Source organism: Phaethon aethereus (assembly GCF_964289735.1).
Source record: "Phaethon aethereus genome assembly, chromosome: 3".
Classification (NCBI taxonomy): domain Eukaryota; kingdom Metazoa; phylum Chordata; class Aves; order Phaethontiformes; family Phaethontidae; genus Phaethon; species Phaethon aethereus.
This window is the reverse complement of record NC_138576.1, coordinates 102,059,556-102,075,891: the sequence shown is the minus strand read 5'-3', so window position 1 is coordinate 102,075,891 and position 16,336 is coordinate 102,059,556. Positions and strand designations below refer to the sequence as shown.

The following is a 16,336-nucleotide window of genomic DNA, read 5'->3' as shown; positions in this document are numbered from 1 at the left end:
CTCTCAGGCTGTCCTCACAGCAGAGGTGTTCCATCCCTCTGGTCATTTTTGTGTCCCTCCTCTGGACCCGCTCCAACATGTCCATGTCTTTCCCGTGCTGAGGGCTCCAGAGCTGGATGCAGGACTCCAGGTGGGGTGTCACCAGAGCAGAGCAGAGGGGCAGAATCACCTCCCTGGCCCTGCTGGCCATGCGGCTTTGGATGCAGCCCAGGTTATGGTTGGCCTTCTGGGCTGCGAGTGCACATTGCCAGCTCATGTCCAACTTTTCGTTCACCAGTACCCCCAAGTCCTTCTGGGCAGGGCTGCTCTCAACCCCTTCAGCCCCCAGCCTGTATTGATACTGGGGGTTGCCTTGACACGTGCCAATTACAGCAAAAGGGAAAATATTTTTCAGTGTAATGTTTTGTTTGCAACAGTCCATAATAATTTTCATTTCTCCATCCTAAAACATTTTTTTTGTGCAGTGATTTAAGATGCATATTTCTATAAAACATCAAGTAGGGAGTCTAGAGGGTAAATTTTCTCAGAGATTTAGCTAAAAAAAATTATACAACTATACTACTATAGTTGTCTGAGGGGAAAAAAAAAAATAATATTGCTGCTAAACTAAGTAAGGTGTCAGTGCATTTCATGCTAACCAAGCCAAACATGCAAAACATGAGCATTCTAAATTTTATTATCTATCAATAGATAAGATGAATATATGTATTTATGCCTATAGCTCCATTTTAGAAGACATTTTAAAAGAAATTGTCATCCTTCCCCCTCTGAATTTAAGCATCAGTCATATTCTCTGAAGTTAAATATTGTATATCTAATTGCTCACAGATTTCAGATGTTTGTAGTGATGCATGAACAGGGAGCTAAACATTCAGAGCACTGAAAATAACTGTAGAAATTATATATCATCTAAGCTTTCTAAGATAGCCCTTGGAGCTACCCTAGAATTTTAGGGCGGTGCCCTTCGCTATTCACTCAGGCCACGGTTCGGCAGTGACTGCAGGTACGCTTAAAATTTAGTGTGAGCATGTATCATTGAAACAAAAAGACTGGAGCTTACATGTGAAGTTCAACATGTTTTAGGTGCTGATCTGCTCTTCAGAGTAGAACAAGAATGTACTTGACATCAGTTGCAATATGCAGCCTCATACATTTCAGGGTTTTTTTTTTTTTAAGCTGTAGCGATTTGAAAGCAGTTTCCTTTCCTGTTGTGTGTCAGTATCTGCACGTCTGGGGAAAAATGCCAGCATAATTCCCAATTGTATTCCCCTCTGTCCAAGCCCAGGAGCCTCTGGAAAGCTGGGCGGCACATCAGCGCGGTGCTGAGCCGCAGTCGTTCCAGCCCCTAGCCAGTTTGGGGAAGGGGCAGAGCGAGTTTTCATCTGCTGATGAACTAGTGCCATGAATAAATCAGACATATGAATTTCTTGATTGATCTATATCTATATCTAGAGATTCCCTTCCTGAATACCTGTCAGCATGCTCAGTGAATTTTGCCAATAAATACAGAGGTCCCCAGTTTTGCTCTTCTGTCTGTGGTGACAGGCTACACTCTGCCTTCCAAAACCTTCCTTGTGCCTGAGTCCAGCTCACGTGGGGTTTCCACACTTTTGTTCAGTCCCAGGCTCAAAACAGGGATTAATTTAGTCAGAAAACCAGGTGACAGTTCAAGGACACTTACCGTCACATTACATCATAATTTTATGTTGACCTTTGCTGGATTTAACATTTTGTATTTTCCTTTATTCTTACCCTTTTTGAATGAAAAAGGAATTTTCATTCCCTACTGCAAAATAACTGGCTGAAGATTTTATTCTAAAGTGCAAATCTGTTTACACAATTCATTGAAAAATCATTCTTTAAAGAGCCTTGCATTTATCACTACTCACCAAGGAAGACTCCTTATTTCTTTTTAATATACTTAGATATTAGCTGCTAAGATTCTGCTAGCGCTGGGTGCATGCTTTAGGGTCAACCAAAAGTCTCATAACTATAAAAGAATTTTATTCAGGACATTGTACTAAATCACCTTCACTATAAGGAAGCTTTTTGGGATTTGTTCCCCTTTTGTTGACCAGCTGTAATGTGGATTCTTTTGTAGGCCCTGTTAGAGGTTAATTCGGAAAATGACTATATTGTGTGAAATTAAATGGTGTGAATCACCATTCTGGGAGTTAAATAATAATTGAAAAAATGGGGCAGTTCATATTATGGTCTCCAGAAGTTTAATAAAAAAGTAATATATCAGCTTAATATCTGTTGAGTTATATAAGACATAATCATAATCTATGAATAAAATCAGTAATATAGCTGTTGGATGTCAAGGGAAATGTATCTGTTGATTAAAACTTTTCTTACCAATTCTAGGTATGCAGTGTGCATACAGTTCCTATACACATGCTCTGTCTATAACAGAACGCTCGTGCATGCTAATGATCATGCTTGTATAGGGACAGCTATAGCGACTGTGTGGAAGATGATTTTTTTTTTTTTTCCCCAGCATTTGCATTGTAAGAAATATGTGGAAATGTTTGGCTGAATGGGTTATAGCAGCAGATTCCATATGCTTTCCCTTCATGGGCCAAAAAGCATATTTGCATATAGAACTGCAGTTGAATGACTCGATGCTTGTTTCCTTTCAGTGCTGAAGCAGTTAGAAACCTTCTCACGGTAAGTGCAACTCCATTGGGAATGAGTTAACTGCAACTGCTAAAATTAGAACGCGATCTTTAGCTGTTACCAGCAGACATTGCTTCCTTTTTGCTGATAAAATGATTTGAGGAGGCATCCCTGTGGCAGCATTATAGAGGCAATTTTCATATTCTTCACTTCATGTTCTGTCTCCAAAAGGAAAAGCTTCCCTTGATTTGCTGAGGTGCTACATGAGGATAGCCCAATTGCTGCGATAATTACCTGATACCACTCATTTTCATTTATGCATGTCTCATAGCACACACAAAAAGCTTAAGAACCAAAGTTGCATGTTGAGAAAGAGGAGGATGTGAGGCTGACAACCGACTGCAGCAAAACATTGAGTCTCGCCTTGACATCAGTGGTGCGTCTCTCTTGCGGAAGAGGGGGAGTCATGCTGGTGCTCACAGCCCTTCCTGCTCCTGCAGACACCGCTAGCACTCTCTGCGCTGTACCTTTATCAGTGCAAACCCTCACCTGTACCTTTAAAAGCAAACTGAAAACTGGGGTGAACCGAACCCAATATTGAGAGTTGTGAATGACCTGCCCTTGACCCTCCCACAGGTGTTTGAGTCGATGCTTAGGCAAGGTCAGGAGCAGTGTTTGAGCTACTACTTTGTAGCACATTGTTGGGAGAAAAATAGCAGAGGAGTAAGTCTCCAGTGCCCGGGGTCCATAGTACAGCGCGTAGGTGCAGGTCTGGCGCAAAGTCGGAGTTCCAGTGCTAACTGCTCTGCTCCTTCTTCCTCTTCATGTGTGCAGTGCCGTATTGCAGAAATGTTCATAGATATGTTTATTCTTTTCTTCCAGTTGTCCCCAACTGTGCATAAAGAGTTGTGCACTAGGAAAGTATTTTTAATACACACTCAGGGGTGACCTCTGCTTTTCATAAAGATGAGGCAATTTGAGTTGAATTTGGATCCTGGTTTTGAACTTCACCGTACCTGGATCCAGGGCATAGTGTGTTTTCATTCCTTACCTGCATGGCACTGTCGCCATTCGGCCCCGGCCCTGTAACCGACTGCACGAAGACGCCTGGCTGCACCCTTGGAGCATCAGCTGCAAGCCTGAGAATGTCATGCACCAGCTACTACCCTCTCACCAAAAAATCAGCCTCTAAGGATGTAACTTTCCGGTTCCTTTACTTCTGCTGTATTACATAGTTGTCATACAGCTTGAAAAAGAGGGATTACAGAATGCATCCCTTAGAATGATGTCTAATCCTTGCTCATAGGATCGCAAATATCTTATTGGTTGGCTGTAGCTGCGTCCAGGTGAGCTGACAACCACATCCCATCACTGTGACAGTACCGCATATGGGGAACTCGGGGAGGAACTGTCCTTGCTACAGCTGAGGAGCGGTCCTCCTTGGCCAGCTGCTGTTCAAAACTCTTATATACTGATGAGAGTGAATAACAGATTCTGTGGGCTGTTATTTTGACCTGATTTAGTGGGCACTATTCATGAATGCTGCACACTGTTCACACCTTATAAATCACCCTTCTCTGAGCTCCGGCTGAGGTACTGTGATACAGAATTGCAACCAGCAGTATAGAAACTAGATCGTAATCTCTTGCCATTTGTTTCTCATTGAGCAGCTTTCATGCATCCACAGATTCTCCCTTTCACTATTTATCTACATGAGTTTTTCTTCTGGCTCCTTCTACAGTACCTACTAAGTCAAAGTAACACTACTGTGATAATGCAAAATTTTATTTTTAAGAGTGGGATCGTTCCATGAAGCTAAAATCAACTCATTTGAAGAATGTGAATTTTTTTTTTTAACTTGTAAAAGGAATAATAGATATCTACATAGAAAACATATATGTAACAAAACCCAAAGTTCAGTATAAGTTGTGACATTAGTTAGAGCTGGTAGGTTTGAAGAGTAGTAGTAGTAGGTTTATGGTAGTAAGAGTTTCGCTTTATCAGTCTTCAGAACAAATGAAATAAAACCATTCTGGTTTGGAGCTATGTATTAGTCTTCTCGCAGCTTAAGGTGAAGTTTCAGTGATGCTGTAGTAAGCTACTCGCCCTGTTTAAAGCTACATGGGAAGGGAGAGATATTGTGGTGGTTGGAGTGCTTACCTAGGACTTGGGAAAATGTGATTCAGTTCCCTGCTCCCTCACAGACTTCCTTGTGAGACCCCAAGCAAGTCTTTTAAGTCCGTATCTCCACGCATTTCAATGCTTAACTCCTCATATCGAAATGAACAAGGTGCCTAAATCCTGTCTTTGTTGAAGATTTGGAGCCAAATGTCCGTGTACCCTCTGTTCATTGCCTGAAGAATCAGGTGATCAGATGAAGAATACTTTATTCTTTCACAGGGCTGTTGTACACAGAGCAGGTCAGAAGCCTCGCAGGGGATCTTCTTTCAGAGGAATCTTTCTACCTTTATTGGTAATAAAATGTCACGGAAATGCTGCCCACAGGAGTCCAGAAGCTTCTGACTGAAACTGGGTGATGTGTTAGTTTCAGAGGTGTCTCCAGTGATTAGCGGGTGAAAATTAATTAGCACACAACTTCGGTGATGACTGCAGGGAGGCTGGGGCTAAGAACAGATGGTTGTAAATGACCTAGTTACTGCTGCCTGAAAAGTCACACCGTTGGATCTTGTAAAATGATCTTGTCTGATCCTACTCTGTTGTGAGCAGAAGTTCAAATATGCTGCCTCTCTATGGTGGCTTAGATACCAAAATATATTTTGCAATTGCATCTTAGGTAGGAGCTTGAAGGTGGTTAATTCACATGGCTCAGCTAAAGAGCAGTGACACATTTACAAGGTGTTACTCAACCACTTGCAATCTTTTCTGCTCCTTTTGATGAAAAGTCGTTTCACATTCAGACAGTAGCTGCAAAAGTAACCAGAGCATTTTATATTTGGGAAGGGAAATATAATTTCTGAAATGAGAGTTTTTGCAAAATTTTATTGTCTTGGGAAACTTGGAGGGGGAAGGGGGAGAATTTAAATGAAACCTGGGGATGATAGTAAGTGCATTAAGGATTGTCTTAAGCACAGATGTTGGTGGAGAAGCTCCTGTAAAAGTACTTAACTTTTCCATAAACCTCATTCACTTTGTTAGACCTTCCAGACCCAATTCAGCAAAGCTCTTAAATGGATGCCTGACTCCCACCGAGTGCAGTCAGGTAGAGTACATCACACAGTCAGTAATACACCTTATACGTCAGATGTTAAATTGGGATGTCGCGCAAGTCTTTTAACCTGTTTTCTTACAGTTGTTGACAAATTTTGAGTTTCCTGCAGTATGGTTGGCCGTTTCAAGAAGGTTTTCCTTCAGAAGCCGTCTTTTGGGTTTGTGCAGGGGATTTGATGTAGCTGAACCCAATCCTCTTTACAGCATGTTTTAACTCAAGGTCTTAGGGCTTAGCTTTTTGTTAGCTTGCTGCTCGTCTTTTTCCTAAATCCACATCCCCAGTTGGAATGTGTCATTTTGTAATATTTGGTCATCTGCTTTTGTTGGAATTAAAACCAATTCTGTTTTGAGCAAGAAGAAAATTTTCTGTAAAGCAGCATCTTTGTATGGGAAGCCAATTTCTCTTTCGAAGCCTTGGGAAACATACAAAATAACAATAAAAATGCTAACTCGTCAGACCAGCATAGTCTTCTGCATATTTAAGTATCAAAGAAAAGATAAAGACAAGATTAATTATACAATTGTTACCTATAGCAAGGCTAGAGTAACACTAGTTTCGGACTAGTCTACTCTACCATTCCTATGCCTAAGCCACAGAGGTTTATCACATTAAGTCTTAGCTATTGTATTAGTTTATTAGATTACTTATTTATTATTAAATTATATCGATATAAATATATAAATAAATATTTATCTAAAAATAAAATAATATTATTAAATATTATTTATTAGATTACTATTAGTAATCTTCAAACACTGCACAATATCGGTTTTAAGAGATATTTTTCTGTTTTTACAATTTCTGTGCCATGTGAGCAATAGCAATTAGTAGAAGCTGAACCAGGATCAAGAATGATTTCATCTGAAAGAGAAATACACAGCAGTAATGTGCATGTAGATACAGAAACTAGGTAAGTTGTGTGGTGAACACAATGTTGATAAAGTTAAATAGCAAAGAATACGATAAAAGTACTGTGGTGAATATGTTCAAAAATATAACGTCAGTGATCCTCACAGTCTTAAAATTCACACAGAACTGCCCATTAACTTTCATTTATAAGTTGTCCTGTATTGGATTCTTCATCTAAAATTTCAGATAGAGGACTTAATTGTGAGCTAGTCTAGATATCAGTGTATGTATCTAATAATTTATTCTTATTATTTTCCTCTGATAGGTTTGGTTTTCTTAACCCACTAAGATCTTTTAAATGCATGATTCCCTGACATTAATGTAAGTAAGGCTGTGGAAAAACAAATGTTAGTTGGTCTTTTTTTGTGAAAAATCTTGTGTGAGTAACTACATAGGCATTTTAAATGTAAAATACTGAAGAGCACATAATGGCTGCGGCTGTGAAAGCCCGTCACAGAGATAACTATCAGTTCATGTCAAACAGCTAAGGACACATGGCTGGCTGTTTTCCTTACTTATGCTGTGGATAGAGGCTAAAATATTTACCTGACAAAATACAATAGAAGTGTTGTTCTAGTGGAAAAAGCACAGATCCGCACTTTAAAATTCCTACATTGCTTCTGTTGCTTGATGTGTGACACCAGACAAGTCACTGAACCTCTGAGTAGCTCCACCTCTTTGTAAACTTGAATAATATTGATGTATACCTACTCTTAAGGATGCTGTGCAGTTTTTAATTAAGCAGTCCAGCAAGCACTATGAGATACCGGCATGAAAAGTGCTGGCCTGAAGAGTGGAGAGCAAGATGAGTGGCAGAGAATGAACTCGAATAGACCTTTGGTAACATGAATTTTTTTTTTTTTTTTAAATCCAATCTTTGAGGCTGAAATTAGCATCAAATCATGCTGTGGCAAAGCTTTCCTCTGTTGATGCCACAGTACAAATTTCTAATCCATATTCTGCATTGGAGCTTCTGTCTGTAGAGTAAGTGCTGATTATGCAAGAGACTGATGGTGTGGAGCAGAGCCCCAGGGGACAGTTTTGTGAGGGAACTTCTGCTCTCCAGCTGTTTCTGGTAAGAGTGATTAATTTTGATTTTCAGCCCTTGCTTAATAGCAAGTAGCCAGAATGGCAAGAAGCTCATCCAAATATACTGTATTGGTACATATATTATTCCAGGAAAAGTATATGCATAATTGATAAAGAGGAAAAATATTGTCAATTTTTTGGAGCCTCAGGTAATATTACAAGCTGTAATATTGTAAACAAAGTGTCCAGGTGAAAAACCTCAGATGAAACCTACCCTGAAGTAATGAAACAAGGTAAGGAAAGAAAGAAAAACCAAAAAATACTAATAAAAAGCCATACAAAAAGTTTTGTGTTAAAACAGGTCTCCTAATAAATAAAATACTAAAGTAGTTAAGATGCAGTGTTTAAAGTGTGTCAAAAGGTGGAAACAGCAACAAAAGCAAATGATCTTTTTTTTCCCTGTGAAGCATATAATGGGAAGTTTTCTGTTATCTTGGACTTAAATAAGCTTATTGAGTTAACAGAGTATTTTTTGAAAATTTTCAACACGGTATTTAATGTTGCTGGAGAAATGGCACTTAATGCTTGTAGCTCAAGGCCAGAAATAGAAGTCATATTCTGAACATTTTTGTCATCTTAAAGTCTGGGATAACGCTGGAATTGTGAATTAATATGCAAACTGTTTGGGGAGTAGTTCAAAGCAACATTGCGTTCCACTCTTAAGCCAGCTCTGATGCATCTTCTCTCCAATTTCTCTCCTGTCTCAGGAAAAAATGTATGCTGCCATGTGGGTAATATTTTCATGTAATAGCGGGTGATGTTTAATCAATATACGAAGTGGCCATTCTTCTGCGGAACAACTAGATGGTAATGAAAATTCCTACTGGTAGAATATGAAGTTATGTAGTGTAGGTATTCACCCACACACTCTGCTGATATCGTTAGGAAGAATAAAAGCAGTTGCTTTGGGGTCTCCTGGAGTTTGTGCTTGCGAGCTGTAGAAGGCTTTCTGGCTCCTTGGACTCCCAGGGTGCCTACGGATCTGCAGTGATCTGTGTGTGTGTGCTCGGGGAGGGGAGACTAAGCTACTCTTTCTTTAATAGAGCAGGCTTCATGGGAAGAGAACCTCTGAAGTCGATGGTAACTAGGGAGAGGCTAATGAATTTCAGATAAGGTGCAGAGCAGCTGTCCCATAACTCAGGTTACAAGCCTGTCGCAGCCTGAACCATTGTTTTGTTTTAAGGAGTATGAATAATTCACTTTTTACCCATTCCATTGAGCTACCTTGGCTGGGTCCTACCGGTTCTGGTCCTCTTTATGAAGCTGGACGCTGTGATAAAGCGCCATGAACCCAAAGACAGGCCTTTCCCCCTTCTTTGAGGGAAGAGCCTGTCAGAGGAACCAAGCGTGCCTCTACCATAGTCACTGCTGTGCGGCGAGCAAGGTGGGAGACCATCGCTGCTTACAAAGCTCCACCCAAGACTCAAGGCAAGTCCTGAGCTAGTTAATCCGTGTTGAGCTCTGTGGTGTCCATCGTTCCTACCAACTAGATCAAGGGTTTTTTTTAAACTGTGCCTACCACAAACCGGTCTGGTAGGGCCCCCGTGCTGCTGGCTTCTGCGCGAGGTCAGCGTTGCACCGGAACGGATGCGCAATCGCTTCTGTCCTAGCCATCTGCAGGAGGTAACTTTAGGCTTTTGATGGTAAGTACCAAGCTCTTAGGTGAACTGGGAGGATGATTTCATTGTTGATTGTTAAGGTTTAGATTTAGACATCATACTGCTGTATGACAGCATCTGTTTATAATGTTTCTTGGGGATTAAAAGTTTTTCTCAACTGAAAAAGGAATAGTAATGCTGAGAATAAGACTTTGCACCTCTAATTCCTTCTCTCCTAGCATCCTAAACAACTTTGAAATATTAATGAAATATGCCATTTTCAGGGGAAATGAAAGCCTGGAAAAATCTCGCAAATTAGGTGATTTTTCCAAAAGCCATGCCAGCTGTTTGCAGTAAAACTGGATATAAATCATTTCAACACTGGGTAAGGTTCCTGTTGTTCTAGGTGGTTTAAAAACGCACACAAAGAGATGGTTTCTGCTCCTAGGAGACTTTGATCCAAGTACATTTTAAATCAGCAGCAGGTAGAAAGAGATGGACAGGTGGCTTATGCCATGCAACAGGTCAGACATGACATAGTCATAGAAGTCTGTGCTTTAAACACTTGACCTGGATTTTCCCTCCCAGTAAAGAAAACACTCAAAAAACATTATTTATTGCTTTATATATTTTTTTATATACATATATATACACACACACAGAGTAGCTATAAGCTGTTGCTTTCAAACACAAAACATCAGAGAAGCCCTCAAGGTGGTGCAATGCTTGAAAATACTATATTAAGCTGCTTTGGAAAATCTGACACTGTAATTTATAACTGGTGTGTCTATAAATTATTGTTCATAGAGATCAGTTTTGCTCCGTAAATATTGATGCCAAATTGGAAGATAAACACTAGCAAAGAAAAACGTTTCCTTGTTAGGAAGAGAAAAATAATTTCTTAAAACGTTTAAATGATGTTGGCGTGTCTACAGCAGCACCTCTTTAATCTTACAAAGGTTGTACCACTCTATCTGCCATCTGTTTGAGTTTTATAGTGTAACTGAGTGGCTCATGGCAACTGCTTTCCGGTAGCCCGATGCTTATTAAAACACTTCTGATTTGTTTTATAAATGAACATTTCACAAAGGAGCTTATTTTTAAAAACCGTATCGGTGTAAACCCACTTCTGCCTTCCAAATATTTTTCTCTTACTTTCTATCATTTTGAGGTAAAATTAAAACTTTCATGGAATATGGGTAAGCTTTAGCCTCAAAGTGCTGAGGGGAGAAAAAAGATGCCTAAACCAGCAAGCCAAACAGACAATTAAATAAAACACTTCTCATTTCCACACAGGTAGAAATGTAGGAAGTGCTGTGAGTCTCTCTGTAACCTGTCAGGTTTCTAAGGATCTGTGCCTACAGCTTCATCCAGTAAAATTCTCTTTGAGCAGATGCAGCGTTGCACACATTTTGGCCTTTCACTTTGTTTAAAAGCCTGTTGAAATTAATAGAAAGCCTATCAGCCTCCTAAGGTAGTGCCCCTCTTGTAATTTAATCAACTGAATAGTTATTATGTCCCTCTGGATACAAGAAGCCCTCAGAGAAATGAGTGATAATTAGGTCTAATAACCCCAAGGAATGATAGTTATTTTTTAAATAGTTGTTTTTGCTAACTGGCCTTGAGCTTGCACTGAAAATTTACATTGCCCAAAATTTACATTGCCCTGGAGCAGCAGCCATGTCACGAATCTTTGTCTAGAAGACTTTTTTTTTTTTCCCCCCGTTTAGTTTTTCTCTCTGAACGTCCCAATGGTTAGACTGATTGCAAGTTTCACATGAAACTTCTTCCAGATGCAAAATCCTGCCTTACTGTAGTTGATGTCTAAAACTCCACCTTCTTCCAGAGTTGGCGGTATTTTGTGCGCCTGGCACATTTAAGTTGCTGTTTACAATTGGCAAGTCATACTAGAATACTTCACCCCAATCTAGAGATTAGGTGGAATTTCAGCTATGATTGTCCAGGGAATCAGTTCTCTTACGCCTGCTGCCAACCTGCACATATTGTTTGTGCTACCAGCAACATTTGGGTAATAATACACAGCACGAGGTCTTTGTATATAAGGTCTTTGTTGCTCAAATGGCATCAGTCTGAGAAAGACTCGGGCAAAAATATCAAACTAATTTAGGTAGAGCATGAAACATAGTACTATGCCCTTCAGCTTAAAACTCTGTAGCCGGGTTTGTATTACGCCCTTAATATATTTTTAGTGGAAAAAGAGCATCAAAAGCACTTCTGGACCTTGGCATTTAAGAATAATTATGGACGTCTCAAAAGTTTGTGAGTGTGCTGGGGGTGATTCCCCTTCACAGGAAAATGTTTGTTTCTCTCCATTCGCTTTCAAAACACGGTTTGCCATCTGCTAAAATTTCAGCAGGCCTTTACATGCAATTAGTTTCTCACACAGTAAAAATTTCTGCCATAACTTGAATTATTTAGTATTACTTCTTAAGTACTGTAGGTATAGCTGAATAGACCGAAGTCACTCTAGTCATCACAACTCTGAGTCTAATGCAGAGGAGGCAAGGCTGATGCACAGCAGTTTATATATAGAAGCAGTAACCGACAGATACGCCCGATGCCGACAGAGCTAAAGCAAGTCATGCCTTTAACTCCTATTAGAGAAGGCTTGAAATTCACATTCTTAATTAACATCAACATAAACTTTTCAAGTTTAAAATGTTGCTGCCGTTCTAATGCGTGGCATAATTAGAGCTGGGATCTTTGAATCAGCTTTTACAAATGACAAATTTTGATACCAGCTATCCTATTCCTGAGGAGTCTGGACATAACAGATTATATAGGATTGTGCTTAGCTTCACCAGATGGTTAGTTACATGGAATTCACTTAGATCCTGAGAAAGGGTTGGTTCATTGAAATGGTTTGCCTGATTAAATTTAAGCATGTCATAAATGCTCTATACAGCCTATTATTTCTACCCAGTAGGTTCCAGTCTGTGTATGAAACTTGCAAAGAGAAGATAGGTCTTAACAGCCAGTGGTACTTATGTAGATTTCCATATTTCCCTGAATAGGTGTCAGGGGTCTTGCATACCTTTATCTGCAGTTACTAATTGAAGTATCATGCAGACATAAAGAATTTGTCTTATTCCTACATTAGGAGCAGTGCATCACATTTGACAATGAAAATGAGCCCAGTGGGATTTATATACCAATCACCTATTAAAAGTTTGATTCATTCTCATACCTTTGGTCTCAGGAGGACTAGAAGAAGTATGATGCAAAGGCTTTAAAGTTTCAAAGTTCGCATTTCAAATGAAGTCTGTAACACATCATACTTCAAGCACTAGTACAAAAGTCAAAGGAAAAAGCAGGGGAAAATGGCAATTACTCTTTCATAACAACTGCAAAGGATGTTATCAAGGCTACAGATATTAAAGCCATTTACTTGCCATCACCAAATAAAAGCTTTATGTAATTAAAACATATGGCTGGTATTAACTGAAAAAGGGACAGGAAATTGAACATTAAAGTTGACTTAATTCACCGTATTGTTGGGGGAGGGAGTAGAGTGTGTTGAAGTGCTTCGAGTGAAAGGGTGATTGACAACCTTATCTTTGAATTTCCTGCCTTTCATCAGCTACTATTACAACCTGCATGTTCAAGTTAAAAAAAAACCTCTGAAACACTATAAAACCTGACCAGTGCCTCTCAAAAAGCTTGACTGTATTTAGATGCTAAATTCTTCAGTGTAAAGAATCAGTTCCCTCCACACTCCATGTTTTTTTGCAGTAAAAAGAATGGTTTTGGCTTTTAGAATCATAGAATCATAGAATAGTTTGGGTTGGAAGGAGCCTTTAAAGGTCATCCAGTCCAACCCCCCCGCAATGAGCAGGATTGACATCATCAAATAGAGCAGGTTGCTCAGAGCCCCGTCCAACCTGACCTGGAATGTTTCCAGGGATGGGGCATCTACCACCTCTCTGGGCAACCTATGCCAGGGTTTCACCACCCTCATTGTGAAAAATTTCTTCCTTCTGTCTAGTCTAAATCTACCCTCTTTCAGTGAAATGGTCATTTCAATATTACATTTAATGAAGTCTGTGGAAATTTCCATTCTTCCAATCTTATTTCTGGAAGGCTATATCCCAGAAAGCTAATTTCTGGAAGCATTTTCACAATCCTGTTTAAATAGAAGTGCTGGTTTGTCTTTTTAGAGTGCATACCAGATTAGTTCTTCTGACAGTCCTATAGAGCTACTTTCATTTATACTAAGTGAGGAGTTGACTCTATGGTTTGCTTGACGTAATGCTGATGACTTCTTTTTTTTCTGCCTTTTTTCATGCTGGGTTCGAACCAGTATTTAATGAGAATAACTACATCTTTTGACTTCAATATACTTACGCAATAATCATGATTTGAAATCACAAATACTTTACTGTCCTTACATTTAGTGTCAGCTGCAAATTGCTTTCATTAGTAGGAACTTCTTAGCAGTTTCTGAAGTTGCCATATTAAAAAGTCAAAAGGGCAAACTACTATCTAACAGTTTTACAAACCATGGGCTTCTCAAATGATTAATGGCCACATTTGTTCTGTAAATAAACACAAAGTTTTGCAAACAAATCCATCAAAAAGGATCCAGTTCTGTAAGCTTTTGCTGGAATGATCCCCATTAATAATCAATGTGGGTAACAGCTATTGTCTATTCACGTGAATTTACAAAACCTAGCTGTGTTACTATTTTAGAAATCCGTGTTTCTACCAGTATCAGGTTACATTTTTACGATTTTTACTATTCCAGAGGTATGCAATATCTTGTGAATCAGTTGAATATCTTTTTAGGCCTAATTAAAGATGACAATATAAAGTAAGTACACAAACAGTAAGTCTGTGTCTCCGTGGGATTGTGTGAAAAGCCTAAACTTAACTCTCTGGTGATTCGTTTCCTTTTCTTTTGCTGCGCTTATTACTGATAACGCTAAATCCTAATTTGGTATTCCAGGTTATGAGATGCTGATGACACCCTGCTTTCAGGCAGCTAAATTGAATACATCTCTCCAACTTTTAAATACATTAACCAGAATAGATGTGTTTTTCAGGCTCACTTTAACCTCTAAGAGCACCGTATATCCTCCTGATTTTTGTCTTTTTTTTTTTTTTTTTTTTTTTGGTCGGATTATGTTCTCTTCTGTGGCCCAGCTACTTGACTGGAAGCTTGCATTACTGGGGAATACTCAACCAGTAACTAAATATGTGTTTGAAATGTAATATGCAAATTACCATTTTAGTATTCAGTAGAATGTATTTTAAGCTGATCATGTATTTTCAATGTCATGTGCCACCATTTTTCAGTTTCAGAGTTAACAGCCCATTAAGATGAAAGGGACAAATAATTTCTTGAGTTACCATCTCAAAGTCTTGATGCAGGTAGACACATCATCACCTTGTAGTCAGGTCACATTTTCAACGTGGGAAGTTTGTATTAGAAAGCCTAGTCTCATTTAGTGTTAGAGCCCCCAGGCCGCAGTTTGCTTTAATTAATTTCCATAAGCTCAAAATCTCTGCAATTTATAAAACTACCTAAATGAAAGCTGTGATTCTGGACTTGAGCGAATTCAGAAAATAGGTAATTTTCCAGTAACATCTACTATTCAGGACTCTGCCAGTGAAGGTGGTTCTCTGTGTGTGTCATTTCTCTGTTTTCCGATAGTCTACCCTGGATGTGCTCAGCATTATGGTTATTGATTTATAATAGTAGAGAGATAGAGCAGTTGGAACATAAGAAAACTATTTTTTTCAGAATTAGCTGTCCTTGGATGTATAAGATTACAGTGCAAACAACACAGCTGCCTGTAGTTAATATGTTTGATTTATCATCTACAAGTCTAAAATTAAAGTGAATTTACTGTACTTGAAAGGTATTAGTACAAAAAACCCAGAGATTTGGGTCACCCTTATCTGCAGAATTGATACAGTGACTCCCAGTCTATCGCTTTTACAGAGATTACCACATTCACTTGGGTGCTAATGAGGTTCGTTCTTCTGTGGTCCTTCATTCCTGCATTGATATCACATGTGAGGATTCACCATTTGAGCATTCTGGCCCAAGATTTCGTATAATTAAATGTTATTATCCAAATATTGTCTAACACCAACTCACTTTTCACTGAGTAATTATCAGTTACTAGTTGGAGACAGCTATGACTCATCAGTTGATGGACAGGGCTCACTCTTGTTGACTGCAAGTCTCTTTTCCATGAACTAGCCTTCCTGCTCTGGTAAGAGTGTTTGTTATGTTTGTTATTGGCTCTTGAGCAGTCTTCTGTTAAAGACTGAGATTTATCTCTTCTGTTGTCTCTCCTTTTCCTCCTTCCCTCCTTACAGAAAAATCCGTAAGAAGTTCACCAGGTCACAGCTGAAAAGAGCTTCCAGAACACCTTGTTCTCCGATCATTGCAAAGACAAAGTCTCTCATGAACAGTAGGCAGGCACGAACAGAGCCAGGAACCATCATGCACTGAAGATATAACAGCATCAGCACCATAATCATGTCAGAATCATGTTTAATTGTGAATGCAGATGCAGCAGGACCTTCCACATCTTCAAGACAGAAACACTGTATGGACAGATTGTAGCTGGGTTCTGTGTTCTGGGCAGGATCCAACAGCAGCCCTTATTTTCCCTCATCTCTGCAAGGGCTACTTCTGGTTCACTGTGCAGGCCTATCCCAGATTGTCCTGATTTTCCCTCCATTCCCAGTCATCAGCGTTGGCTGGTCAGGGAAGGACTGTTGGCAATGACCACGCTGAAGGAGTATGGAAGCAGAATCCACCCACCACATTTGTCTATGCCGTTTAGTGGCTTAATACAAGAATATGCAGCTTTCAAAACCATTGCAGTGTCTTTAAAGTCAGATTTAGCATTGAGAG

General features: G+C 39.4%; 1 protein-coding gene across 1 annotated transcript in view; it reads left to right on the top strand.

The window, feature by feature from the left end:
- The window catches only part of MTA3 (metastasis associated 1 family member 3), a gene marked incomplete at both ends in the record, with an annotated part of 137,320 nt that extends 121,392 nt beyond the window's left edge, over positions 1-15,928 (top strand). The window contains one exon of the mRNA XM_081998504.1: positions 15,793-15,928. Within this exon, the coding sequence (XP_081854630.1) occupies positions 15,793-15,928 (136 nt within the window). The remainder of the gene's footprint in view (positions 1-15,792) is intronic.
- Positions 15,929-16,336: the final 408 nt, after the last annotated feature.